The 26,115-nt window shown below is 32.8% G+C and overlaps 4 protein-coding genes across 5 annotated transcripts; 1 reads left to right on the top strand and 3 right to left on the bottom strand.

Moving 5' to 3' along the window:
* Positions 1–6,037: 6,037 nt before the first annotated feature.
* On the top strand, positions 6,038–10,799 carry LOC108844438 (uncharacterized). 2 transcript variants are annotated; one of them, XM_057006058.1, is made up of 7 exons: positions 6,038–7,084; positions 7,517–7,738; positions 7,806–7,852; positions 7,974–9,267; positions 9,340–9,461; positions 9,544–9,730; positions 9,823–10,799. In XM_057006058.1, exons 2-7 carry the CDS (start codon positions 7,603–7,605, stop codon positions 10,446–10,448), a joined length of 2,412 nt encoding a protein of 803 aa, XP_056862038.1. In that variant the 5' UTR covers positions 6,038–7,084; positions 7,517–7,602; the 3' UTR covers positions 10,449–10,799. The 2 variants fall into 2 exon arrangements, with proteins under 2 accessions (XP_056862038.1, XP_056862039.1); XM_057006059.1 differs by having other exon boundaries at positions 6,042–7,084; positions 7,827–7,852.
* Positions 10,800–13,307: 2,508 nt separating this feature from the next.
* On the bottom strand, positions 13,308–15,791 carry LOC108833026 (rop guanine nucleotide exchange factor 3). Its single transcript, XM_057005891.1, has 7 exons — positions 15,492–15,791; positions 14,918–15,258; positions 14,711–14,827; positions 14,404–14,633; positions 14,033–14,332; positions 13,612–13,956; positions 13,308–13,534 (listed from the first exon to the last, which is right to left on the bottom strand). Exons 2-7 carry the CDS (start codon positions 15,201–15,203, stop codon positions 13,415–13,417), a joined length of 1,398 nt encoding a protein of 465 aa, XP_056861871.1. The 5' UTR covers positions 15,204–15,258; positions 15,492–15,791; the 3' UTR covers positions 13,308–13,414.
* A 1,575-nt stretch (positions 15,792–17,366) lies between these two features.
* Positions 17,367–18,301, bottom strand: LOC108835872 (elicitor-responsive protein 3). The gene is made up of 5 exons (XM_057005663.1): positions 18,235–18,301; positions 18,065–18,130; positions 17,842–17,980; positions 17,615–17,750; positions 17,367–17,525 (listed from the first exon to the last, which is right to left on the bottom strand). The coding sequence occupies exons 1-5, from the start codon at positions 18,299–18,301 to the stop codon at positions 17,367–17,369; spliced, it is 567 nt and encodes a 188-aa protein (XP_056861643.1).
* Positions 18,302–18,832: 531 nt separating this feature from the next.
* LOC130509528 (transcription factor MYC1-like) lies at positions 18,833–24,055 on the bottom strand. Its single transcript, XM_057005662.1, has 8 exons — positions 23,705–24,055; positions 23,188–23,469; positions 20,640–20,736; positions 20,495–20,509; positions 20,297–20,353; positions 19,692–20,204; positions 19,207–19,608; positions 18,833–19,121 (listed from the first exon to the last, which is right to left on the bottom strand). The coding sequence occupies exons 1-8, from the start codon at positions 23,851–23,853 to the stop codon at positions 19,047–19,049; spliced, it is 1,590 nt and encodes a 529-aa protein (XP_056861642.1). The 5' UTR covers positions 23,854–24,055; the 3' UTR covers positions 18,833–19,046.
* Between the last annotated feature and the right edge of the window lie 2,060 nt (positions 24,056–26,115).

The raw sequence follows: 26,115 nt of genomic DNA, 5'->3' as shown, positions 1-26,115 counted from the left end.
GATAAATTTGCTAAAATAAATTAAAAATATTATGTTATAACTATATTTTGGCACAAATAATTACCAATAACATAAAAATTGTTTTATTTAATTTTACGAAATTGAGAAAGAAACAAAATAACCTTTTCAACTTAAAAAATAATATTTAAAATTAAAACAAAATAATAATTTATGAAATCCAATGTTTTAATTATAAGTATCATATTAATAAAATAAATTATGTACTTATTTCTTATTTTATTATAAATTTATATATAAGTATACTAATATTTTAAATCAATCGGTTTCTTCAGTTTATTAGGTTTGATCGGTCGATACACCCGACTATATCCATATAATGCAATTTATTAAAAATAACATCTATTTGGATTATGTGGTACTATCAAATTCAAATCGCTTATTCTATTTTGGTTTAATCCGATTTTAACTGGTTCAGTTTACCGAATTGAAGACCTCTGGTTACTTCTTAACTTGGACTTGATTAAATAATATGTGTTTTGAGTATAAACAAAATTACATCATTGGGATGATACGATCCACTCAAGTTCATTTTAGGAGATTTTAGTCATATATGTATTTATGTATTTGTTAACTGTTAATAATATTTGTTGGTTAGTGACACTTTATTCGTTAAAGAGATACATTAGCTTATATATTTATTAACCACTAACATATTTATTAGCAATCATTATATTAAAACTTTGCTACATATGCTTTGTGCTTCATACATAGCCACTCTTTTATTTTACAGAAAACATAAATCTTTTATCTAATGTTATCAGTGGTCGTTACTGGTAAACGCACCTCACTAACATGTAACTTAGCATCTTTGTTACTATCGATTATCCAACTTTGTATCAACAAATTTATTAAGCATATTATTATAGAAGAATGAATAATCTTGATCTTGTAGATGTCTGTTTATTTGTACCAAATTATATGTATAGAATATCACAGTTAGTGTGTATTATCCAGCTAACAACAAATGTTCAACTAAATTTTACTGTTTATCCTTTCCTCCATTACATTGGTATATATTTACCTGCTAAGACTTATATTAACTAATGAGTTTAAGTTCATATTTAACTGCTAAGAAGTTTATAAATAGTGGATAATATATTACAAAAGACTTATCCATAAATAATATTTTTTTTGTGTAACTTATAAATTGTTTGTTAGCTTATATATTGTTTGATACTTATTTTGTTATCGCACAAATTGATTTATACATAATTTATGAATCACTATACTGTCTGATAAATAGTTTCTTATATGACATATGATTTGTTAACCGCTACAAGTTTTGTTAGCTGATTAATGGAATTTTTTAAATGTATATATGATTTGTTAACCGCTACATGTTTTGTTAGCAACTTTTAAATGTTAGTGATGAATAATTTGATACCAAAAGTTAACTTTTGTTATTACATAGTGGGTGAACATCATTGAAAAAATGAAATTCAAATAAAGTGATGGTAATCCCCTATATATTAAAAGGGAAGACTTTAAAAAATATGAACCTCAATTTTGTATTAATTAAAAATACACCACATCCTATGTGGCAGTTTATTATGCTCTTAATTGTCTGACGTGGCAGCTTTATAGGCGATTTTATTAACCTTAGTCTAATATTTCGGTCGCATTATATTTATAGTATAGTTTAATATATCATAGGCTATATAGTTGTATTTATTGTTTCACAGGCTTTCCTTAAATAAAACATACGGAATTACCTAATGTGATTAAAATATATATAGCTATGAATAATTTTCAATTATAAAGATTTGATAACAATCTGTATACTTTTTCTCACTTTGTTTATTCTTTAATATTAAATAAATTACATAATTATATTAATCATAAAATAAAAATCTGGATTTTTTTTGTGTATGTTGTATTTCGAATTTTTCAAAACGAGTATAAATTACTAAAACTGTTAAAAGTCTCATATAAGCTTTTAGGATCAAGGTTTTAATTTTCTTTTCTATATTAAAATATAATGATTATAAGACCATATGAAGAAATAATTTTATTTTATAGTTTTTATGTTAATATACACATATATATATTTTTCATGTCGTTTAAATTAAACTATACATCGTATGAAAATACATACTTATATTTTGATATTTGCATTGAACATATATTGAAACATTAATATTTTAATTTTTAAAATGATTATAAATTATTGAAACTACTAAACATTTCACATTAAAAAAAATTCATTGGTGTAAAGTTTTGTTACACAAATATGCAAATAATCATAAAATCATATGAGTAGAAACCTCATTTTAATAAATATCCATATTAACTGTGCTATATTACTATGTTTATATCATTGAAATTTAATTATTTATCATATATGATATATAAGATTGATTGTTTTGATTTATTTTCCCTAATTGCGAATAAACAAGAGTGATGGTTAAATTTATATGCATACGCCAATTTATTACATAATAGTAACTGATTTCTTAGTTATTTAATATATCTATTTATTATTTTATTATTTTATAATACGTAGAAAATTATAAAATAAATAATAAATATAAAATACTTACTGTGCATAAAGTGTAGATCTTAACCTAAGTATGTATCTCTTTAATTATTTTAAATCTTAAGTATTTTCTACATTCTAGGTCAAAACAAACAAACGAAATGAGAATAAACTTCAAAATCAATATTTACATCGAGTAATAACAAAAGAAAAAACACAACAAGAGAAAAAATTGAAGATAAATAGGTAGAGAACTTGCTAATACTCTACCAATCAAGCCCAATGACACTCCGTCTATTTTCCATCATCATCCACTGAGAAGTGAAAAGATATATGAAATCGGGTCCATTAAATTCTAAGCTTTGATCTATAGTTCTAATTACAATTGTTTCTGATCCTACGTATAGATAATTATATAAAAATTTCAAAATTCTAAAATTTCAAATACATATAAAAACAATTATATGTAAATTTCAAATTTGTCAATACTAAAATTTTATATTTTAATTACATATATTCACCCTGCGCAAGGCGCATGTCTTATCCTAGTATTGATTATATAGCAAACAAAACTACATAAAAAAAATATGATTAGTATTAAAAGAAGCTGCAAACGAAAAATCTGTAAAAGAATTAGAAAAAGAAAGTGTCAGGTACTCTGGTGCGTCTGCTATAATGCGTCAGTTTACTGTGTTGCGCGTGTGTCAAAGAAGAGGGGTAATTTCGGAATTCGTTGTAACATTGTACATCTGTCTACCTATTTATTTATTATCATGTATACTTTGCCAATTTTGACTCTAGTTAGGGATATTAACCAAATTCTCTCATAAGAAAAAGTAGAAAGTGATATATTTACAGAAAAATAGAATTACAAACCAAAACTATATTTGCGGGTCTTTTTTTTTACATCAAACGGCTATTATATTATTCAAGCTTGAGGTGGTCTGGGTAGCCAGACCGAAATAGAACAACCAAAAAAATAAAGAGATCTATGAAAAGTGTGAACGGTCCTAGCTAGCGAATCATCAATTCCATTTTGAGCTCTTGGAATGTAGTAAATTTTGAAGTCAGAAAACACATCTTGTAGGTTTGAATACTTTCAAGATCTGTAGAGAAGGTCGGCCATGCTTGTGGATCCATTAGCATTGTAATTAAGTCCTTGTAATCAGTACCAAATGTCTGGCAGGTCGAATGTTGTAACATAATCTCCATTGCCCATTTAAGTGCTTCCAGTTCCGAGTGTAGTGCTGACTCTCTTATGCTCAAATTACGAGTTCCCATAAGCTGAATCTTTCCCATGCTATCCTTCCAAACCCATCCCATACCACTTAGTCGGTCTGTAGAGGTCCATGAACCATCCACCATACAAATATTACTCAAGCTTAAGACTTGTGGTTCCTCGTCATTCTGAACCTGTATAGGAGGAGGTAGAGTTTCATGTGCTTTATACCAGGCATGTCATTCACTCTCTGCATACCTAACTAGCTCAAATGGATCTTTATCTATTCCTCTGAAGAGCTTGTCATTCCTCGCTTTCCAAATATACCAGATTATCCAAAGATAAGGATTCCTATCTTGTTCAGGCTCCAGAATATCATTCTTCTTCCATAACAGGTAATCCATGTTTGAATATATACTCGATAGATGGAAGATCTGGGGTTTGATGGTGTAAATGATAGTGTCCATGCCTGTATTGCAAGTGGGCATTCGAAAATTGCATGCGTAGCCGTTTCCTCTGGTTCTCCACATCTCGGGAAATAGTTATCACATCTCATATTTCGACGTGTCAAATTCCTGGTGACCGCTACATGCCTTGTAATTGGTTGCCATATAAAATGACGAATCTTTTGTGGAGCATTAACTTTCCAAGCAAAGGCTTGGAGTTTAGTTATACTGAGTTCTAAATTTTGTTTTTCCTCATTAGCTAACAAAACATTTGTAGCTACCCAATATCCAGACTTAACTGTATATTGCCTATGTTTGGTATAGCTCCAACAGAAAGTATCCCGTCAATGAGTATGACTTATGGCCATACTTTGAATCAGTGGTATGTCTTCCTGATCTACATACTGCTCTAATAATTGACCATCCCACTCGTTAGACTCAAAATTAATGAGTCTACTGACAGTCAGTCTTGGATGTAAAACAGGGGCACTTGGACGAGCTGGTCTTGTTGGCGTTGTGGGAATCCATGGGTCTTGCCACACATTAATTTCGTATCCTAAATGCACCTTATTCTTAATTCCCAAAAGCAAAAGCTTCCTTGCCGCTATTATACTCGTCCACACATAAGATGGGCTATCCACTGCTGCAACTCGCAACGGCGAGCTTAGACGATAGTATCTTCCTCGTAGCACTCTGGCCACCAAATAATCTGGGAATTGAATAAGACGCCAAAGCTGCTTTGCTAGAAGCGCAAGATTAAACTCATGAATCATACAAAATCATATTCCTCCTTCCTCTCTAGGTGCAGAAATCTTTTCCCATTTTGCACAGTGAATTTCTCTTTTTTGGTGGGTTTGAATTCCACCATAATTGTGCAATGGCACTTGCGAGGTTTTCACATACTTCCATTGGTAACAAGAAACTGGACATGACATATGTCGGAAGAGCAAGCAAAATAGATTTAATTAGAACTTTCTTTTCACCTTTGGATAGCCATCTACCAGTTCAACCATTCACTCTGTGTAGTAATTTGTCTTTTAGGAAGACAAATAACTTGCACTTAGACCCACTGATATCCTCTAGGATTTCTAAGTATACTTTACTCATATCCGTTTTGATAGCCATTATATTTGCGGGTCAAGATATAGAATAGACAAATATGATAACAAAAAACGGACGTACAGACATATGATTACAAGGAACATAGAGCATGCTAGATCAACTTTTAATTGCTATTATTTTATAAAATAGATTTTGATTAAAATTTATGCACAAATATGATTACAAAAAACATAAATATGATTATAAAGAAAAACACAAATATGCAAATTAAATTTTTAAAAAATAAAAACAAAAAATATACCCACCTTTTAAAGTGCGGATCAAAATCTAGTTTTTTCTTAAAGCATTCGTGTTTATCAGCAAACCCTACATAAAATAGTATGTTTGTCCCCTGACTGAATTAAGTTGGAAGACTTTATCAGCAAGATGGTTAAACTCCCCCAGCTATATCAGGAGAATGGCAAGATGTAGAACGACTTCGTTATGAGGATTAAAAAGAGTTGGTCAATGAAATGAAATATAATGGAGTTGGTTGAAACTTTCCATAAGCAGCCGCGCGAGACCACTAATGACGTCGCCCAGTTTCCTTTTCCAACCTTATGTGTTGTAAATAATTGTCACAGTATGACCCCTATCTTTTTCACTTTGATCAATTCAAGCCCTTTTTTTGACTGTCTCTCTTCTACACAGAATCTTTCTTCACTGCCATTTTTTCTCAAATTCAGAGCTTTCAAGAAAGAGAGAGAGAGAGAGAGAGAGAGAGAGAGAGAGAGAGAGAGAGAGAGAGAGAGAGAGAGAGAGAGAGAGAGAGAGAGAGAGAGATTATTTACTGGCCAGGCTAATAATGATGAAGGCTGTTGAAAAAGAACTCTGCAAATACTTTTCTTCCATCTAAAGCTTCTCTCTTTTTTTTTTATCTTTTCTGTAGAGAGAGAGAGAGAGAGAGATGGGCCCATATGAAAATCTCTTTCTTTTTTTTCCAACTGTGTAGCTTACTTTTTTTTATCTCCTCTCCTGTGAAGGGAGCTTAATGCCACATGACGTTCGCTGGGTTGTAAAAGTTCGAATAAAGCGTCCACCTCTCTCACACACTTTTTCTTTGCCGTTGCCCAATAGAGAGAGATTCCTCTCTCCATGAAAACTAATGCTTTTGTCGGTTCGTCGATAGATAAGACACTCACTTTTAATATTTTCTCTTTGTTTTGTCAAAATATGCCCACTAATTAAAAAAAAGAGAGGAAAATATCTCTCTTTTTATTTGAATGTTGAACAGTATTATTATAAAGTTTTCATTTTCGTTTTGTTGAACCAACTTCCCCAAAATTGAATACTATCTTTTGTTTTTGGTTGTTGATCAGCTCTGGAAAATTAAAAAGCTTACATTTTCTGATTCATTCATCAAAGCTTTCCCCCCTTTGTATGATTAAGGAAGGTTGGTTTCTTTCTTGACCAAAAGTTGTCAGATCAACAATGTGGTTGGATGGAGATTAAAGCGTCAAGATACGCCAGCTCTCTCTCTCTATCTCTCTCTGTCTTGTGAAGTTTTATAAGCTTTGAGAAAACTGATCATTTGCTTTAGTGTTTTAACCTTTTTGACGTCTTCTCTCTCGCCTTGCCTTGAAAGATAATCCCAAATTCTTTCTTCTCTTCTTGTGTGTGTGTGTTTCTACCGTCTTATCCGGCGATCAAAGCCTGGTTCAGGCCATCGTGCTACCCTGACTGAATCTTAGCATCAAATAAACGTTTTGGAGCTAGTTTGAGATTTACTTCCGCTTTGCAACTTGCAACATTTTTTTTTTGGTTTATGGCTGTTAGCCCTTCAGAGAAGTTTGGAATCCAAGGAGTTCACAAGAATCTAAGGTACTTTTACTATGCAGTCTCTTCTGAAAGGGAAAGGTATCTGATTTTGCTCCATAAGTCATGGGACTAGTTTCTCTATATCATCAAAGCTTTCCTTTGATATTTGCCTAATCAAAACCATTTGAGTGCAAAAAGGATATTGATTTGGATTGTGGAAAGTGGTAGATGATCCTTTACTTCTTCTTTTAATTTATTCCTCAAGAATTCCATTTGCAGTGTTTCACAAGGATGGCCTATTTTCTCTTTTTAATCTTTTTTTTTTAAATAAGACTACTAGTTGTGGAAAACTTTAGCCTTGTTATGGTAGTTTGTTTTCTCAAGGATCTGAGATTGTTTAGAAGTATTATAAGAACAACTTCCAAGAGTTGTTACCCTTTCTGTGTAGTGTTTTCTGTCTTAACTTAAATAGTTTTCTTGTTGTTTCTTCTTCAGCTTATCCTAAGGTACATCATTACAGAAAGATTAAGAAAAAAAGAGCATTAGAAAGAAAAGAAAACTGAATAAACCATAAGAAAGCCATGGCCAAGAAAACTAGACGGCGTGCAGATGGTGGACAGGAGAGGGATCATTTAGGCTGCATGTGGGGATTTATGAATATGTTTACTTTCCGACATGGACCACTTTCTCACAAGCTACTTTTGGAACCAAAGCATGGTAGCTTTTTTTTTTTTTGATTTTTCATTACATTCGTAAGCTGTTTTTTTTTCTGGATAATTAACAGCTATGTTAATTGTTCCATCAGCTGACAAGGATGCTCAAGAAACCCATGTAAGCTTTTAACCTTATTAAAAACATCATTAACTTTTATTTTTTTTTTGTTTCTTTTGGTCTTGTTGAGAGTATCATGTGGATTAATCTAAAGTTGCTACTTGAACTGTTTAAAATTAAGGTTGGTGAAGAAGGCAATGTCACGATTACGATTATAAAGCCAAGTGTGAAGAAACTCATAGCAGAAGAGTTGTTCAATGATAAGAAGCAGAGGGAGAATGCTGAAGCAGGACAGTTGTCAGACTCTGAACTCGAAGGAAGAAGAAGGAAACACCATAGGAGAAAAAACAAGACACGCAAGAACAGTTGCGGCAACTTTAGCCATACTTTAAACACAGCTGAAAGTGAAGCGCCTAAAGTTAACCGCAGAACTAAGAAGGGCTCTGAAAGGAGTCTTGACATTGATAATATGGTTGAAGAGTTATGTACCGAGATACATCGCAGAAGTAGTACAAGCCGTGGGAAGAATGAGATGTTGAACCACAAACAAGGCCAAGATTATAAAGAAAAAGTGAGGGAGTTGGTCAAATTTTTAATCAGTCAGAAGCTTTTACATGGAGAAAATAGTGAAATCCTTACATCCAAGGACTTGATGGAAGTGTTTCAGATTCTTGGGTCTGATGAGGATCTGTTTCTCAAACTTCTGCAAGATCCAGAGATACTTGTGCCACACAGTCAGAAAGGAGAAGAAAGCTTGAGCTTGTTTGAGAGAAGAGGACAATCTTCTCTTGCTGATAAGAGATGGTTCAGGAGGAAGAAGGATACACCACAACAAGAAGTGACTGATGATGACAAAGAATGCGAAGACCGTATTTTCATTCTGAAGCCAAGATCAGCAAGCTTTTCAAGTTTGTCACCTGATTCTCATTTGTTGAGAAACAAAACACACAAGGAGAGAAACAGTTCACATTTCTTTCTTTCTGAGATCAAGAGGAAGCTGAAACAAGCAATCAGAAAGGAGGGGGAAGGGTTTCCAAAGAATGTGCCAACTAAAGATCATTTCTTTCTCGAGCGGATGGCAAAGCCTTCAACAAAATCTCATAAAGAGGATGATGATGATAAAAAGCAAAGGGTGGTATCTAACATTTATATAGAGGCCAAGAAACATCTGTCTGAGATGTTAAACAATGGAGATGTAGTAGATTCAAACTCAGCTAGCAGACAGTTTCAAAACAGCAGCCTGGGAACCATTCTCTCCCTTCCTGAGTACTTGTCTCCTCTAAGCAGCCCATGGGAAAAGAGCTCACCTTCACACAGGAAGTCTGCTTCAGCTGATTTCATAAACGCTGTGCACATCAGCAAGAGAGAAACTCATGTGAGCCAACCAAACCATGCACTGAACAATGATCATCTTCCGGTCTGCAATCTAAGCAAAGAAGAACCAACTGAAAGTGTTGATAAAATCTCTGCTGCAGGTTAAATCCCATCTCTCTTGTTAACTCTTTTTTTTTCAAGAATAGAGTAATTAATCTTTTTATGTCCTGCAGATAGTGTTATGATGATCAATGAGATAGATATAGTTCCAGAGGAAGCAAGCTCTACTTTGGTTGTTGACTTACCCAAAGCTGAAGCTCATGATGAACAGAGAGAGGGTATTATCTCAAAACAGGCAAGTCATTTTTAATATCTTCTTCTTTTTATAAAAATAGAGTTTGAATTTGAAGAAAATTGCTGCTTTGCTTCTTCTACAGGCCTTTCATGAAGAGAGACAACCACCACTGTCTTCCTCTGTGGCCTCGCCATCTCACTGTTTACCTAAAAGTGAAGAGTGCAAATCAGCTGCTCATGATGTTCCTGAATGGTCAAGCCCAATATCAGTTCTTGAGCCACTCTTCATTGAAGATGATATAAGCCCACCAAAAATGCGATCTCAGCCTGGTATGTTAAAAATCAAGATCCCATCATCTACTAACTACTGAACTTTTGGGTTCTAGTAATTATTAATTAGCAAACATTGACTGACTCATCAGATGAAGCACAAGTGCAACCATGGTGTATCCACTTTGATGATAAAGAAGATTCTGCAGAGGATTCTGTCAAAACCATTATCACAAGTGACAAAGAACTGGTGTTTAAGTATGTAAGAGATGTCTTGGACGCTGTTGTCTCAGATTTTGAAGAGCTCTATCTGAAGGCGCAATTCTCTGACCAGCTTCTTGAACCGTCACTGATCAGCAACATACCGTTCTGTCCAAACCAGCTTTGTCATGACCATGAGCTCCTCTTTGACTGCATCAACGAAGTGATCATGGAGCTCTGCTGTTGCCCTCCATGGGCTTCGTTTGTTGCACCAAGAACCCGAGTCTTCTCTACCGTCAAAAGCATCATTCACGAGGTTCAAGAAGCGGTCTACTGGCATCTCTTGCCATTGCCACTCCCTCACGCGTTGGATCAAATAGTTAGGAAAGATATGGCTAAATCTGGAAACTGGTTAGACATCAGACGTGACATTGACTGCATTGGACTTAAAACTAGTGAGCTGATTCTCGAGGAGTTAATTGAAGAGCTCATCACTGTAAACTGCCTCAACAACAGTGAGCACTCTCTCGTTCCAGCTGAGTTGAAGACTGATGAGAGCATGATCCCTGTTTTATAAAAGGTCATGAAAAGTGAAAAGCTCTCTACATAAAGACAAAGCCATTGAATTGATTGTTGAGAGCACACAAGCTCTGAACATAGCCTCACTCTCACCATTATTAACTTTCATTAGCTCAGAACACAATGTAGATACTTTGTATTACTTAATAATTCTCAGAGAGCTGCTACTTCTGAGAGAGAGAAGAGATTCTTTTAAGATCAGCCCGGAATGTGTTTGTGGTGGGGGCCATTATAGAATCACTTTCAAAGTCTCTTCTTTTAGAATATATTTAGTTACTTGTAATTTGAGTACTGTGTGTTTGTATGTTGAGATGCAGATAGATGTGGTAGTGTTTCGGTTTCATTGATTTATTTGTGTGTAATATTTTCAGAAGTTGACGTAACAAGGTATCATTGATTAAGAGTGTGATCTGGGCGGTGACAAGATTGGTGAATTGATAGCAAGAGTAAATTAAAAGTTTTTTGAAAAAGTAAATTAAAAGTTGAGATTGGTTGGACAATAACGTGGAGTTTATAGTAAAGAGAAAGAAACACAAACCTCTAGAGATTTTTACTCAATGAAGAAATGAAGGATCATGATATATATGTATAAAATTTCGGATAACGTTTTGGGAGTTGTTGCACTTTATACCCTACTTAGTGGATAACATTTTTTGTTGATGTGATATAGTTATCAAGTTATGTGGACACAATGGATATAGTACACATGATAATCAGATAAACTGTAAGTAAGCTACCCAAAGTGAATGAACTTCATAATTTCATATACTAATTAACTAGGTTAACACCTACGGCATGATGAATATTATATATAAGTTATTTTTATATAATATGTGTTTTTTACATATTATAAAATAATAAATATATATTGAATAATTAAAAATTGAGTAACTGCTACATATATAATTAAATTGGTGCAAACATATAAATACATTTTATTAATCCAAACAAACACTTTTTCTATTTTTGATCATTTGTATATTTTAAAACCAAAAACTTAAAATCATTGATAACAAAAAAAATTTTGGGATGTTTAATAGTTTTAATAATTTATCATTTTAAAAAATTTGAATGAAAAGTTTAGAGTATAAATATTAAGTTGTCAATATTCGTTCAAAGTTTTTCTCAAAACAAATCAAAGCAATTTTCAAAATTAAAATAATTATGTACTTTTATATGGTATATAATTTATTTAAACAATATATATATTAATATTATAAAACTTCCTAGTTATATAATTTTATAATTATTTGTATTTTGTTATAACATAAGTTTTAAACCATGGATCAAAAAAAATCAATATGAGATTTTTAACAACTTTAGTTATCTATAGTCATTTTCAAAAATTCAAAATACAACATATACAGAAAAATCTAAATTTTTATTATATAGTTTATGTGATTGTTTAATTTATTTTTAAGAAATGATAGAGAATAGACTAATTTTTATCAAATATTTATTATTCAAAATCATTAATTTTAAGCCACATTAGGCAACTCCGAAATTTTTGTACAAGGCTTTAGGAGCTCTGGCTGATGAAACAAAGCTTAACTAAAGGCTCAGTTATATTTTTTCATGGAAAATCAATTTTGCAGGGAACCCTCGTTTAGGAACACGAGACATACACTTGCATCTACAATAGTTTGTCTGCTTGGAAGCCGAGTAGTTTATGAGGACTCTGCTGCATGTTCTCCTCGTAGTGACGTATCAAAGTCGGAGACAGAATCAACAATAGATCCTTCTTCGCTGGCAGATCTTTCTAGTGATGTCTTATTTGACCGGTTATTGTTTGTACTCCATGGGCTGCTAAGCAATCACCAGCCAAATTGGCTAAAGCCAAGGACTTCTTCTAATGAATCATCCAAAGACTTCACCTTGTTTGATCGTGATGCAGCAGAGAGCTTACAGGTTTGTCAAAAGAAGAATTTTTATAAATAAAACCCTCCACAGTCTTTGAGTCTACTTGACTTGAAAATTACGATTGTTGAAGTTTCTTGGCTCTCTGTTGTTAATAATGCAGAATGAGATTGCACGGATGCAGCTTCCAGACACCATTAGATGGCGGATCCAAGCAGCGATGCCAATCCTCCTTCCTTCTCTGCGTTGCTCTCTCTCATGTCAGCCACATTCTGTTCCGCCAACCGCACTCACACTTGTTCAAACCTCGGGATCTGCTGCTGCTGCTGCTGGGGGGCTCAATCAAAGAATCTCTCCTGCCACACCAAAAACTGTGACAGCAGACGATGTTGTCACAATGTCAACAGGAAGAAGCAGACAACATGGATGTGGTTGACCCATGGACGCTTTTAGAAGACGGGACAAGCTCAGGTCAATCAAGCAGCAACGCTTCAAACAGCAGTGACATGGGCAATCTTCGAGCCACATGTTGGCTAAAAGGTGCAGTAAGGGCCAGACGGACTGATCGGACATACGTTGGTTCAGTGGACGACGACAGCTAAATGAGTCCATAGGTGTGTTTTAATGATCATGAGAGAGCTCTGGTAAGTGAGAAGCAAAGGAGCAAAGAAGCTTGGATCTTCGGTGCCCGTCATTCATTAAGGGGCTCATAAGAAGACTGAAGCAGCAAGTCTTAGTGTGAGAGAGATAGAGATCTCTATGAGTCTGTGGAGTAACTTCTTCTTCAGATCTTTGTATTTTAACTACTAACCTCTTCTTTTGCTATTTTGGTCACACCACCCGGACCAATTGCTGGTTCGGAACCACCCTGTTGTTGTATATAATAGGGATTCTAAAATTATTTGACTAAACATTTATTAATATTCTTCCCCTTAAGAGATTTATAATAATGTAGACTTCCTTCTTGATGAACACTCTTCTCACTTTTTTGCGTATAAAATTTGATTGGCTGATTATAATATCCGGAATTTGAGAAGAAAAGAAACATTGTTTTTACTTTTACATTGATTGATATTGATCTGATTAAAATTTACAAGAAGAAACAAGTTATTCACTACCGCTCATGGTTTTGTCTACATAGAGAACATCATCAATCCAAGCAACTATGTTAAAAGCTAAACCTTCAAGTACTCTTGAGTAGCTCTCCAACACTGCTTTCCCAACATCCTGCATACCAAAAGAGAAAACATTTAATCTTAGTAAAATAAGCCAAATTCAATGTACTGAATCTTTCTTTTCTTTACCTTGTTGTACTGAATCTTGCATATATCTAATGATGTCTGAGACAACTCTGGGTAACGCTGTTTCAAACAGAAGAGCAGAGTCTCTGCTCTCTCAGCCATTACATAGTTCTTGTCTGTTCTCTCTGTAGTTGACATAAGATCTTTCACCATGTTCCATGAGTTCTTAGAGTTACTTAGACAAGCCTTGCGTCTCCATGTGTACATTGAAGCTTCTACTCTATCTGCTAACTGAACAGCCTCATGTTCAGATGCTATCTTCAGACAATCTAAGAGTTTATCTGGGAAAAACCGACCCGAACCACTCATGTAGCGGTAGATTGAATCACCAACACTGCTTTTACCACACTGCAGACACAAAAAAACATTAAGAATAAAATTCAAAAAAAAAAAATATTCTAGTAATTTAGGTTTTGTTTATAACCTTTGGAAGAGTAGCCATGTAAGAGTCAGGAATCTCCATTTCACTGAGGATGCTACTGTTGATAGCCATTGCAGCTTTGTGTATCTGATTAGTACTCTCCCTCTTGTTTTTGAGTTGTTTTCTGGCAATATCTGACAAACCTTCCGGTGGAACAAGAGGAACTGGCAACCACCATTTCTCTTCTTTCCTCTGTACTATGACTTTCCTGAAGGATCCAGTGGCAGAACGTGCAGATTTCATGGATAGACTTCCTTCTTCTGCGTACCAAAACTCTGTGTTCTGGAAACTATCCAATGCTTCCTGTTGAGAAACAAAAAGATGATCATCATGGAAAAGGGATCCTCATAATAATCATTAAGATGGGTGGGTACCATAAGCATAGAATCTAGCTTTCTCAAAGCAGGTAAGTTGATATAGATATCTGCTCTTGGTCTACTCTCCATCACTTCAACAGTAGTTCCATTGCTTAGGCTCTGACATCTAGGGATAAACTCCACAATGTAGTCGCATACCGACAAAAGACAATTCATTTCTCTCTTCCACAATCCTCTCTTCTCTGTTTCTAACGGCTCTAACCTCAGATTCTGTCCAAACACTGTAGCTGCAAAAACAATGATTTTACATTAGTTATTGAAAAACAAAGAACATAATTATAGGCTGAGAGAGTCTTGAAATTACCATAAAGATTGGTAATAGCGTTAGAGATGGTGACTGCAGTGCAAACTCCTTTACCACTTCCTGACATATCTTCTCCAAGCAGAAGCTTTGAGAATCTTTCCTTCATTGTCTCAAGTTCTATAAGCACAAACAAACAAACAAATACTTTATTATTAATCTCAGATTTTCTTAAAAGAGAATGAGAGGGAGAGAGAAAGGACACAGCACCTGCTTCAGAGAATTCTTGCACTCCAAGATTTTCATTTGATTGCATCTCTACTAAACCAGTAGTGAGACATTTGGAGCTCTTGGATTCAGTGAGGACAGGCCAATCAGAAGGAGAAGCGTCACTACAGAAGCTGTTTGTTTCATCTATTTGGTCTGAAAAGCCTGAAGTACTCTCTGAACATGTTCGAGGATAAACAAAAGAGTCTATGCTTATGGTCGAGTAAACCGGAGTTTCTAATGCTGATTGATGATCTTCGTTTTCATCTGTATTCGACAAATTCTCCATCTTTTTTTTTTCTAGCTGAAAACAGAGGATTATCTCTCTATCTCTCTCTGTTTTTCTAACACAGAAAAATGGTTTTAAAGCATTAAACTTTTGCTGCGTGTTAATCAAGAGACTTAAGAATATGAATCAGAATATGAAATTTGAAAACGGGAATGTGTGTTTTGAGTTTTGGATAGTGAAATTTCAAAGGACCAAAGAACAATAAAGTGATCAGAACAAGGAGAAAAAAGTTCAAAAATTTTAAATTAAAAACGTTAAAGTAGTAACAATCAAAGCAACGGTCATTACCTTTAAAGCCTCTTCTGCAAATTCACTTTCAAGTTTTTGAACCGTTTAAAGCAATATTTAAACGAACGTTAGAAACTCAATTCCCTCCGGTTGAAATCCGAAACCTTCTCTCTCTCTTTTGGAAGTTTTCAGGTGAAGAAGCCGGTGGTTGACCGGAAAAGGGAGTATTGTGGACCGTTGGATGAAAAAAAAAGGACCGGTTGATGTTATGGTCCAGACAATGATGAAGCTTGCCTTTTCCTTGGCTTCAACAAGTGTTGTGGTTATTATTATGAAGGAAATACCTCTTAAAGAGATCTGTTGAACTATTTGTTTTATTGCTACTATTATATCGTTTTCTTGTTGGCTAATATATGGAGTATCATAATTTTCAATCAGAATATAATTGTTTATTTGGATAGTTTAAATTGTTTATTAGTGATTTCACATTTATCAACGATTTTATTTATCTTCTTCGTTTCTCAAACAAAAATAAATAAACTATATAGATATAATATCCTAGTTTCATCACTTGAGATCTCAACGTAAATTCATAACTATTTATTTAAACCGGGATTATTTAAGTAAGAATTAAAAAATTGATCCTGATTAATTTGTTTCAATTTTTAATTTTACGAAAAGATCTTGATTATAGATGAGATACGAGTGAATGTTCAACGTATATGATTATATCACCTCTTGACCTCTATAAGTATTCTTTTTTAAATTAATCCTTTTTTTTTGGGGCAACAGCTTTTTAAAATTAATCTCTGGTCGGTCTTGTAACGCCTGTATTGGAAATTTTTATTTTATCTTTGTGTCAACTATTATGAAATTAGACCAATTATCACATGGATGGGAGTTTTAGCTTAATCCCCATGTAGTCTACACGATTAGCTGCAACTCATAATAGGTGACTATCCTATATTATAATTTCAATTTGAATTATACCTATAATTATTTAGCACATGATAATAACTTAATGTCATGGAGAAGACAAAGTGTATATATATTGCATGGTTCGTGCGTGAGACAGACGTGCGTCCCATTTTCTCGTCGTAACAGAGCCCGCTTATTTATATTTAATTATATTTAATTTATATGTTATTATTTTATATACTATGGTATTATACAATATTAACTACTTTTAAATTCAAACGTACCTGCTATAATTTATTTTTAGTGGTTTATTCAACATTTCTAACAAATTGAGAAGAATTGAAAAGAAGAAATTAATTATACACTGAAACTAATGACAATGCTTAATTACATAGTTAAATATTATTAAAATGTTAAATTATTAACTGAAATCTGTGTTATTTTTATCCAAAGAGCGATTATATATATGCGGGAGCAAATACCTTACCACGCAACGGAACTTAAAAGAAAAAAAAAGATTAATTCAGAAAAGGTAAATAAAAGTTTTTTTTACCATTTAATTGTTTCTCGAAAATATGTGTAAGGTCTTTTAGATTGGTTGAGAAATTAAATGAAAGTAAGAAAAATGTTACATCAGAATGTATAAAAGCATGTCATTTATTACATTAAAGATTGTAGGTGAAAAAAAAAAATCATATCGAAAGTTTCTTATTCTTGCCCATGATCACGATATCATGAAAGGATTGATTGAGAAACCGCAGCTACGAATAGAACACTGCTTATAGCCGACGAAAAAAAAAAAAAGTTGTGCATTGATGAGATGACGAGACCTTGTATACACTTGCCCATGCAGCTGTGAACCTAAAATGTTTGCACAAACTCAGAAATCAAAATAAATGTCGTCGCTAGTACTTGATGAATCCGAATCGGGTTTTACACATAACGCAATTCTAAAAAAAAATATTTGATAAAGAAAAGAGTTTTGATGCTAACCCTTTTAATCATTTTAGTTATCTTTTAGTTATCTTTTAGTTGATATTTGGTTGTTTTCTGGAAGCAATAGAGGAAAAGCCTTAACAAAGGGAGTTTCATCAGACTCAAAATTGGAGAATTCATTGCTTCTTCACTGTTTTTGCCGTCTATCTTCTGCTCCCATGCCTTTCTCCGCAATTTATCCTACAAAATATAAGTTTTTTCTTGAGAATACTTTATTTTATTTCTGTTCTAAAGAACTCCAGTTCTAGCTAGGGTAGTTACTGAGTTACCGCTGCAGTGAATCTGAATCCGAGTTTTAAGACGCCTTTAAAAGTATCATCGTCAAGAACAACATTGTATGGAGTTGGTTTAACTTCCATGTATCCTCTGTCACCTCCTTCGGTTAATATCCCTTTAAGATCAATTCTGTACCAAATATGAGTCACATACACATCACATGATGGTATTACATCTTAATATTGTTATACTAAACCACTCATTTTGAAACAAAACTTACATGGTTTCACCAACAAATCCACCATCTTTGAAAAGCTCTTTGTCCATGATTCTAAACTTGATATGTGTCAGCTTCTTCCATTGAGACATTGGGAAATCAAACACAAACTTTTGATTCCACAATGCCTTGTCATGATCACCTGCTTTCACCATGAATATCATTTAAAACACGTTTGGTTTAGAAGAGTAATTAACATAATCAAGCACTATAACAAAACTTGAACCTTTTGACAATTTGCTTCGGTACTCCTTTGTCCCACATTGTAACAACACATAATACACAGGACTTCCTGTTACACAAACATTCAAAATAAGAGTTACTAAGTTAAATATAATGTATATGTGTGTGATTATACAAACATATGAAAACAGTTTGTCTTTTTTTAATAGTCACCAATAAAATTTGTGTGTGTGATTCCATGAGCATCAACGAGAAGTACTTCTAATATTCCTCTCTTCATATGTACCATTTGGATTCAAATCCTGCCAAGAAATTACAAAGGTTAAAAAAAAGCTTAAAAGAAACTGAGGTAATGCAAGTGAAATCATCAACTTTTATATTGCTCCATAACATGTACTACGTACTACTTCTTTGCAGGCTCTATGAGTTACAAATGAGCACCACAGATAATGCATTTAGTTAACAAAGACTAAACAGTTTTGAGTAAATAAATTTTAAGTTACATTCTCTGGCTAGTAAAATTTCAATCCGTTTCTTGAGGACTCGGCAATAAACTGAAGTGTAAGCTTTCAAACATAAAAATAAAAAAATAAACTGAAGTGTAACATATATGATGTAAAAATCACCAATAACAACCCAATGAATCTGATAATCTTCCGGATCAGTTGATTTTTTTTATTAGTTCCAGTAAATTTGATGAAATAAAGTGACAGGAACAAAAATTGATAATGTGGAATCCAAATCATTGATATAAAAGATGCCTAATGATCAGGTCCAGCAAACACTGTATATAATAACTAACCAAGAACCATAAGTATATATCTTATCTTATAGAATAGAAGATGACAATGTCGAAAAATCCTGCCAATCTCGGCGAATATTACATAAAAAAAAATACTCGAAAACGCCATGTAAATTTAAGGACTAAAGATTCACCAAAGTCCAAAAATAAACATTTCATCAAAAGATTAAGAAAAATAATGTTACTACAAAAATCATTAAAGAAACCCTTAATTAGGTGATTCTCATATACTCTCACCAATGACTCTCCTCAGCTCTCGCTTAATCATCCCAACTGACGCAACTGCAGCTCCACGCAGCTGCATTATCCCCAAAAACGTTACGTGTAGGTCAAGCAAACCAAGAACATCAAGAAGATTGTTTTTTTTTTTTTTGAGAATTTACCTTTGCCTTGAGATTAAGTGTGAGGAACCCATTAAGTGTGTGAGATCTAACAGAGAAAGCATCCATGTGAAGTTTGCTCAGAGTTTCCATGATGTCTGCAACTATGTAGTCTCTGTAAAAACATCTTACTTCCATCACAACATCTGTTTCATTCAGTTTAACTCTCAAACGTGTCTCATCTCTGAAACTTGTGACTTGTTCGGTTTCTCCTGAGTTTCCATCGATATTCGTGCTGTCATCGTAGTTCCCTGATGTCTCCTCGATTAACACAGAGTCGTTAAGGCTCTTTCTTTTTCTCTCTGCGAAATTAACTGATCCCATACAGGATTCTAGCTCTTCTACTCTTTCCTCTAGTTCTTGCAAGTACTTGATTGTGTTGTTCAGTATCTCTTCTTTATCAATCTGCAGAGTTATTCAAAAGAAGATTCTTGTGTCTGGAAACAAAGGCAGCCTTTTAAGGATCAAAAGAGGTCTATTATTATTACCTCGTTGACAGTGGGAACCATAGTTCTTAGGACACTGAACTTTTCGTTCTCTTTTCTTTTAACCGAGGGGTCATCTTGATTCAGACCAAACGTATTATTTGGGAGCATTCTCTTTGCGTCTACAGAGTGCATCAAAGGTACGTCATGCAATATCTTCCGCAGCACGTTCTGTCTCAACGGCTTAAGATTGCTAGGTTTCAGAAGAAGATTGGAGTCTGGTTGCTTCCACCGCAAGAAACTTGAGCCAGAATTAGAAGAAGCGAGATCAGGTGGCTGACGATGATGACTGTTGTTATCAGAAGCGTATTTGAGTAGTGTTGAGACAGTTGTTTTGTAATGCAAGTCTTCATCCAACATGAGATCAGAGATACCAAACTGAATCTCATGGTTCTTCTTCTTATCATCATCATCATTGTCTTGGTGAGCAAAGAAGTTCTTTGAAGAGCAATCTGGTTTCGAAGTCTCCAACAAGCAAGATTTGATGTGTTGAAGCAGGCTAGGATCTTCTGAAATCTTTCATAGTTCATGGAAAAATAAAGCAAGTTAAGGCATTTGAGTGCCTTGTGATGCAAGTTGAAGCTTTAGGTATTAAGATGGAGAGTTACCAATTCAGTGACGCCCAGCTCAATCACACCGCCCAAGTAAGGGAAACATACAACAGTCTGGAGAAGTCCCATAAAGACATAAGACACACAGGTGCACACATATACATATAACTCTAAAAGTACATTATTGATAATCGGAACCTTTGTCGAGTCTAACAATTATTGCTGACTCATTTATATAAAGAGAACATTATATACCTGAATTGATGCGCTCTAAAGGAAAGAAGCCATATATGAAGAGTCATGAAGAGCAAAGCAGATAGAAAGAGAATTATATATAGTCAGATTCTATTCTTTGAAGAGACCAAAAAAATCATGAAAAAAAGAGTTGTAGAAGACTTACTCTTGCTAGCAAAGAACGAGAGAAGAATTTGCTATCCGCGTACTGAGCGTTGCAAAGCCATATGGTCTCACCCGTAGCCAAAGTTCTTCCTGGCAAACTAAACGTACATAAACAACCAAAAAAAAACATATTAATATTTAGTTTAAATCCTAAAGAACTTAAAACTCCCAACTTAGAATTTCTTAAAATAGCAACAGTACAAGGATCAACAACGCAAAGAGCTCTACTTGAATCCCTCTTAGAGCACCTTTACTAGTATATTATCTTAAGGACAAGACTTGGGTTCACCCTATATGGTGAATCTTTAAATTCACCACCTATTTAATAACCAACCAAAGTGCCAACTAGATTAACAATTAAAAAATATTAAATAATTTTTTAAAAACCAAAATAATTAAAAAAATAAATAGTTTCAGTTTTAATAATGTTAATGTTACTATCTAATCAATAAACTCAAACTCTATACCCTAAATCCAAATTCTAAATCCTAAATTCTAAATTATAAACCCAAACTCTATACCCTAAACCCAAATCTTAAACCCTAAACCCAAACCATAAATCATAAACCCAAAAATCTGAACTCTAAACCCAAACCTATACCCTAAACCCAAATCCTAGACTTTAAACCCAAAACGTAAATACAAAACCCAAACCTTATACCCTAAATATTTAGATTAATATTGATGTTGTTCTTTTGAAATTTAAAGTTAAGAATTAAAGTTTGGATTTAGAGTTCATGGTTTGGGTTACGGTTTAGGATTTGGGTTTAGGGTATACGGTTTGGGTTTAGAGTTTATGGTTTGAGTTTAGAGTATAAGATTTGGGTTTATGGTCTAGTTTTGGGTTTAAAGTTTAGATTTTTTGGTTTATGATTTATGGTTTGGGTTTAGGGATTAAGATTTGGGTTTAGGGTATAGAGTTTGGGTTTATAAGTTAAAATTTAGGGTTTAGAATTTGGATTTAGGGTATAGAGTTTGAGTTTAAAAATTAAATAGTGACATTAGCATTATTAAATATGATATTATTTATTTTTAAATTATTTTATCATTAATCTAGTTGGCACTTTAATTGATTATTAGGGAAGTTGTGAATTTAACGGTTCACCATAGGGGGTGAACCCAAGTCTTGTCCTTTATCTTAAGTGAGATTCTAAAATACAAAATTTAATATTTTAACAAAGTTTAGTTACTGATTAATTTTTAACAAAATTTAACACATGTCATTATAATTTCTACGAATTTCTTAAGAGTTTCTTTTTCAGATATTTTTGTTGTCTCTTTTTTAATTTTTTAAAAATATTTTTTAATTGGTTAGATACTGATGGAGATGTTATCAGACCATATACAATGGGGCTCTTGAATTTTCAATTCAACTATTGAACTCCCACAATGAACATACTTAAAAAAACTAAAATATTACGTGGATACAAATAAGTTAAATTTTTTTAACATGTTGAAAAACAAGAAAATGGGTCCACAATCATGTGTCAACTTTTTAACAAAAAAGGAGGGAGAAAATAATGTATTTGATATTTCTTATCTTAATTGTTTGTGATTAGTTTTTTTATAAGTAGATTAATTTATATTTATTTATTTCATATCAAAGTTTATTATTTTCATACTTTACAAATAGAAACTTATTTTATTTTATTTGGATACAAAATATTTATGTTCATATATAATTCTAATATTTATAATGAACTAATTTAATTTTTATTATATGCAAAAATATAAAACAAAAAATCAATTTTATTTTAAGCTTACTTCTCTTTTTTTATTTTAAATTATTATTTCTGTTAATATGTAGATATTTTATATAAAAGTTAATATGTAGATATACAAGTATATAAAACTAACAATATAAAATAAAAATGATGGGATATAAATATGGTGGGATATAATATTGAATTTTATTAAACAAAATCACTGTATGATATCAAAGTACAACGAGTGTTGAATAATTAGGTAGAGAAAATAATAATATGGAATGTTAAAATGTAAAAAGCAGGGTGCTAAATTTATAAAACATTTGTATATAGTCTTACATTTAATCAAATATTTTTAGTATACAAAAGTCTACCAATTAAGACAGGACTATTGTAAAGGAAAACTCTCAAGAAGAGAGGAAGTACTTATTAGTTTCAGTTGTTTCCTCTTTCTTATTTTATCTATTTACTTTATTATCAAATTTGTAAGAGCTATTCTCATTTTTAATGAGAATGCCCAAAGGAATACCAAATTAAAACTTGTTGGGGGTACTCTAGTTCATAAACAGTACGAGTCATGAGGCATCATCAACCCCTTGGCCAAACAAGTACATAAATAGTAATAGTCACAAGGTATTAGCCCCTTGACCAAACAAGTACATGAAATCTATAGGCGGGGATTGACACTGTGAGGAAATCTGTAGATATCCATCTTCTTGAGATTAAAACGATGGGACATGGTTTACTCTACTTTCATTCCGAATTAGTACTTTTACCATATCTCGAAAAGAGCTATATATATTTATTAATGTAATATTTTTATATGAGAGAGAGAGAACAAACCATTGAGAAGGAGAGAAGACATAGGACATGGAGACTATATAGTACCACTCTTCATCTGAGAGGTCATCTGGTGACAGCATCATACTTCTACTGTTACAATTTTGATAATCATCATCATCATGAGTAGTACTAATAGTAGTAGTACTGTCTCCTTCACGCATACACAGATACAGTGTCCTAAGTTGGCTGCTTCTCTGCAACACATGTTTATAATGAGCTTCGTTTCTCTTCTTCCTCTTCTTCATTTCTCCATTGTAGCAACCTTCTCCCCACTCCAAAACCCTAAATTTAGAATATAGTGCCCAAACACAGTTATATTTACACCTTCCAAACCGATAATTTATAAGAAGAAAAGGGCAATGCAAAGATAAGATCAAGATCTAATCCTTTTTTTTTTGTGTATGACCAAACATAAATTAGTTTTGTTATGATGCAAAGATCAAGACCATGATAACTTGTTTCTTTGGAGTAAAATAACTAAGACCATGATAACTTAATTTTGTTAGATTATACTTACCCAGATTGAGTTGGTGAAGAGGACCAGAAGATTGCGTAGCTCCACTGAACACTTTTTACAGCTACAGCAAGTTGTTTACTTAATAAGCTGTTTCTTCTGCTGCTTCTTCCTCTTGCTGCTTCTACACCATCATCCTTTGTCAAAGACATTCTGTAAATGTCTATAAGAAGAGTTTAGAACTCAAAACATAAGATATACAAGTTACTCAATAAGGAGACAGCCAAAAGGCCAAGATTTATTAAAGAAGTTTGGTATTGAAGCTTTATCTTCTTCTTTTTCTTTCTTTCTCTTTATTGCTTTCTCTTTCTCAGCTGGTCGTGATGGAAAGAGACTTAAGAGAGACTGACTTTAAAGTTGAGTACTGTCTTTAAAGGAGAGAGAGAGAGAGAGAGAGAGAGAGAGAGAGAGAGAGAGAGAGAGAGAGAGAGAGAGAGAGAGAGAGAGAGAGAGAGAGAGAGAGAGAGAGAGGGAGAGAGAGAGAGAGAGAGAGAGAGAGAGAGAGAGAGAGAGAGAGAGAGAGAGAGAGAGAGAGAGAGAGAGAGAGAGAGAGAGAGAGAGAGAGAGAGAGGTTGACTTTGGTCATAATCTTGGTTTTTGGAGCGACTCATATTTTATACATCAATACATATGGTAAGACTGAAGAGAGAGTGTTGGATTCTATTTGGTGAAACCCAAGAATGTTCTCAAAACAAAGTAAGCTGAAAAAATGCAATTGAAAGATTCGGTATTTTTTTAACTTTTTCTTTTATCAGTGATAGATTGTTATTCATCATCAACTTGGTTACTGGCTAGTACTACAATTATGTATATATTTTAAAAGTATTTATCTCGTGATATTCAATTGTTTTTATATGGAGTATTTGATAATTATTTTATGATAATTCCAATAAAGAATTCAAGTGTAAAAAAATTAAACCTAAAAACAACTACACAATAAAAATAAATGCCATAACGTATATATAACTCCAAACTATTAAAAATAACTAACATTATTATTATAGATTTTGACACAATACAGCATAAGGTACATTTAAAAATCAGCAAATTTAATTGAAATTTAGTAACACAAAATAATGTGTATATAAATTTTATTATTAATATCATATAATATAAATTTTATGATCAGTGCGGTATTAGTTTTTATGGTTTTATCAACCATTTAATTTTGGGTCCACGAAGATGTCAAATAAAATAGTTGATTTCATCAAAATTCAGAAAAGTGTATAAGGTAATACAGTAATAGCAATACACTACTTGATAATATGCGCCAGTGGAGTAACTTTTTAAAGATTGTATTTACTTATTATAAACAATACACATCCTCTTATCTATAATTTTTATTTCTTTTTTGCATCTCATAATAACAAATTTTAAACCAAAGTGATATTGGATCATATTGATGTTGGATATGTAAGGGCACTATAGCAATGGTGTAAATTCGACTAGTGCTCTAAACCCTAGTTTTGTATTTATATATATCGTTATCTATGGAATAATAAAAGAACAATCAATTTTCTCATTCTCTAGTTCACAATACGTTATCAGCACCACGAAATCCTACTCACAAAAAAAAATTGATTTGTTTCTAGTTCTCAGTCTCGCCCTATGCCTCTATTCAGATCAACGAGACCTCTAGCCTCTTATCCTTCGAATTTCAGATAAGTCCATCAGAGCTTTATATTATTGTCTCACATTCATAATCACTTTCTAAGGCCATTTCTAACTCAACTCCAAAACACCATTTTTATGTAATTTTTACATAAAAACTTATCTAACCCAACTGCAAAAATCATACTATTTTAGTGTAAAACTATAGTACCACACCAATTATGATGTGTTACTGTTCACAACGATAAACACTGTTCACATGTACTGTTCACATATTACTATTGTTCATGAACTACTGTTCATCGACTATTTATTATTTTTATTTATAAAATATTAGTTTAACAATTATTAATGACAAAGCAAATACATTTAAAATAGTAAAATAAATATATTAAATCAATACAATACATGTATTGAAACAGTTTATTTTAATCTATTATTTTCATATTGTTATATGTTAAAATTGTAAATATTTATTTTAAAAAATAGCTATGTGTGATATAATTCTGTTCAATATTATTACATAATAAATAAATTTATTATATATATATATTAACTAATAAAATAAAATAGTTCAAAATAATATAAAAATGAAAAAAATATAGCTTTGATGTAAATTTTGGTGTCATGGTTGGAGAAAAAAAAAATTTAGTGCTAAAACCACAGTAAAATAATGTAGTTTTTACACCACAATAGTGTTATAGGTTGGAGATGCCCTAATGGTAAAAAATGTTCTCAAAACTCTAACAAATGCTCTCTTTCCCCTCTTTTCTTGTTTTTATATAAAAATTAGTTAGAATACC

This window comes from Raphanus sativus, chromosome 3 (assembly GCF_000801105.2).
Source record: "Raphanus sativus cultivar WK10039 chromosome 3, ASM80110v3, whole genome shotgun sequence".
Taxonomy (NCBI): Eukaryota; Viridiplantae; Streptophyta; class Magnoliopsida; order Brassicales; family Brassicaceae; genus Raphanus; species Raphanus sativus.
This window is presented reverse-complemented; position numbering and strand designations above follow the sequence as displayed.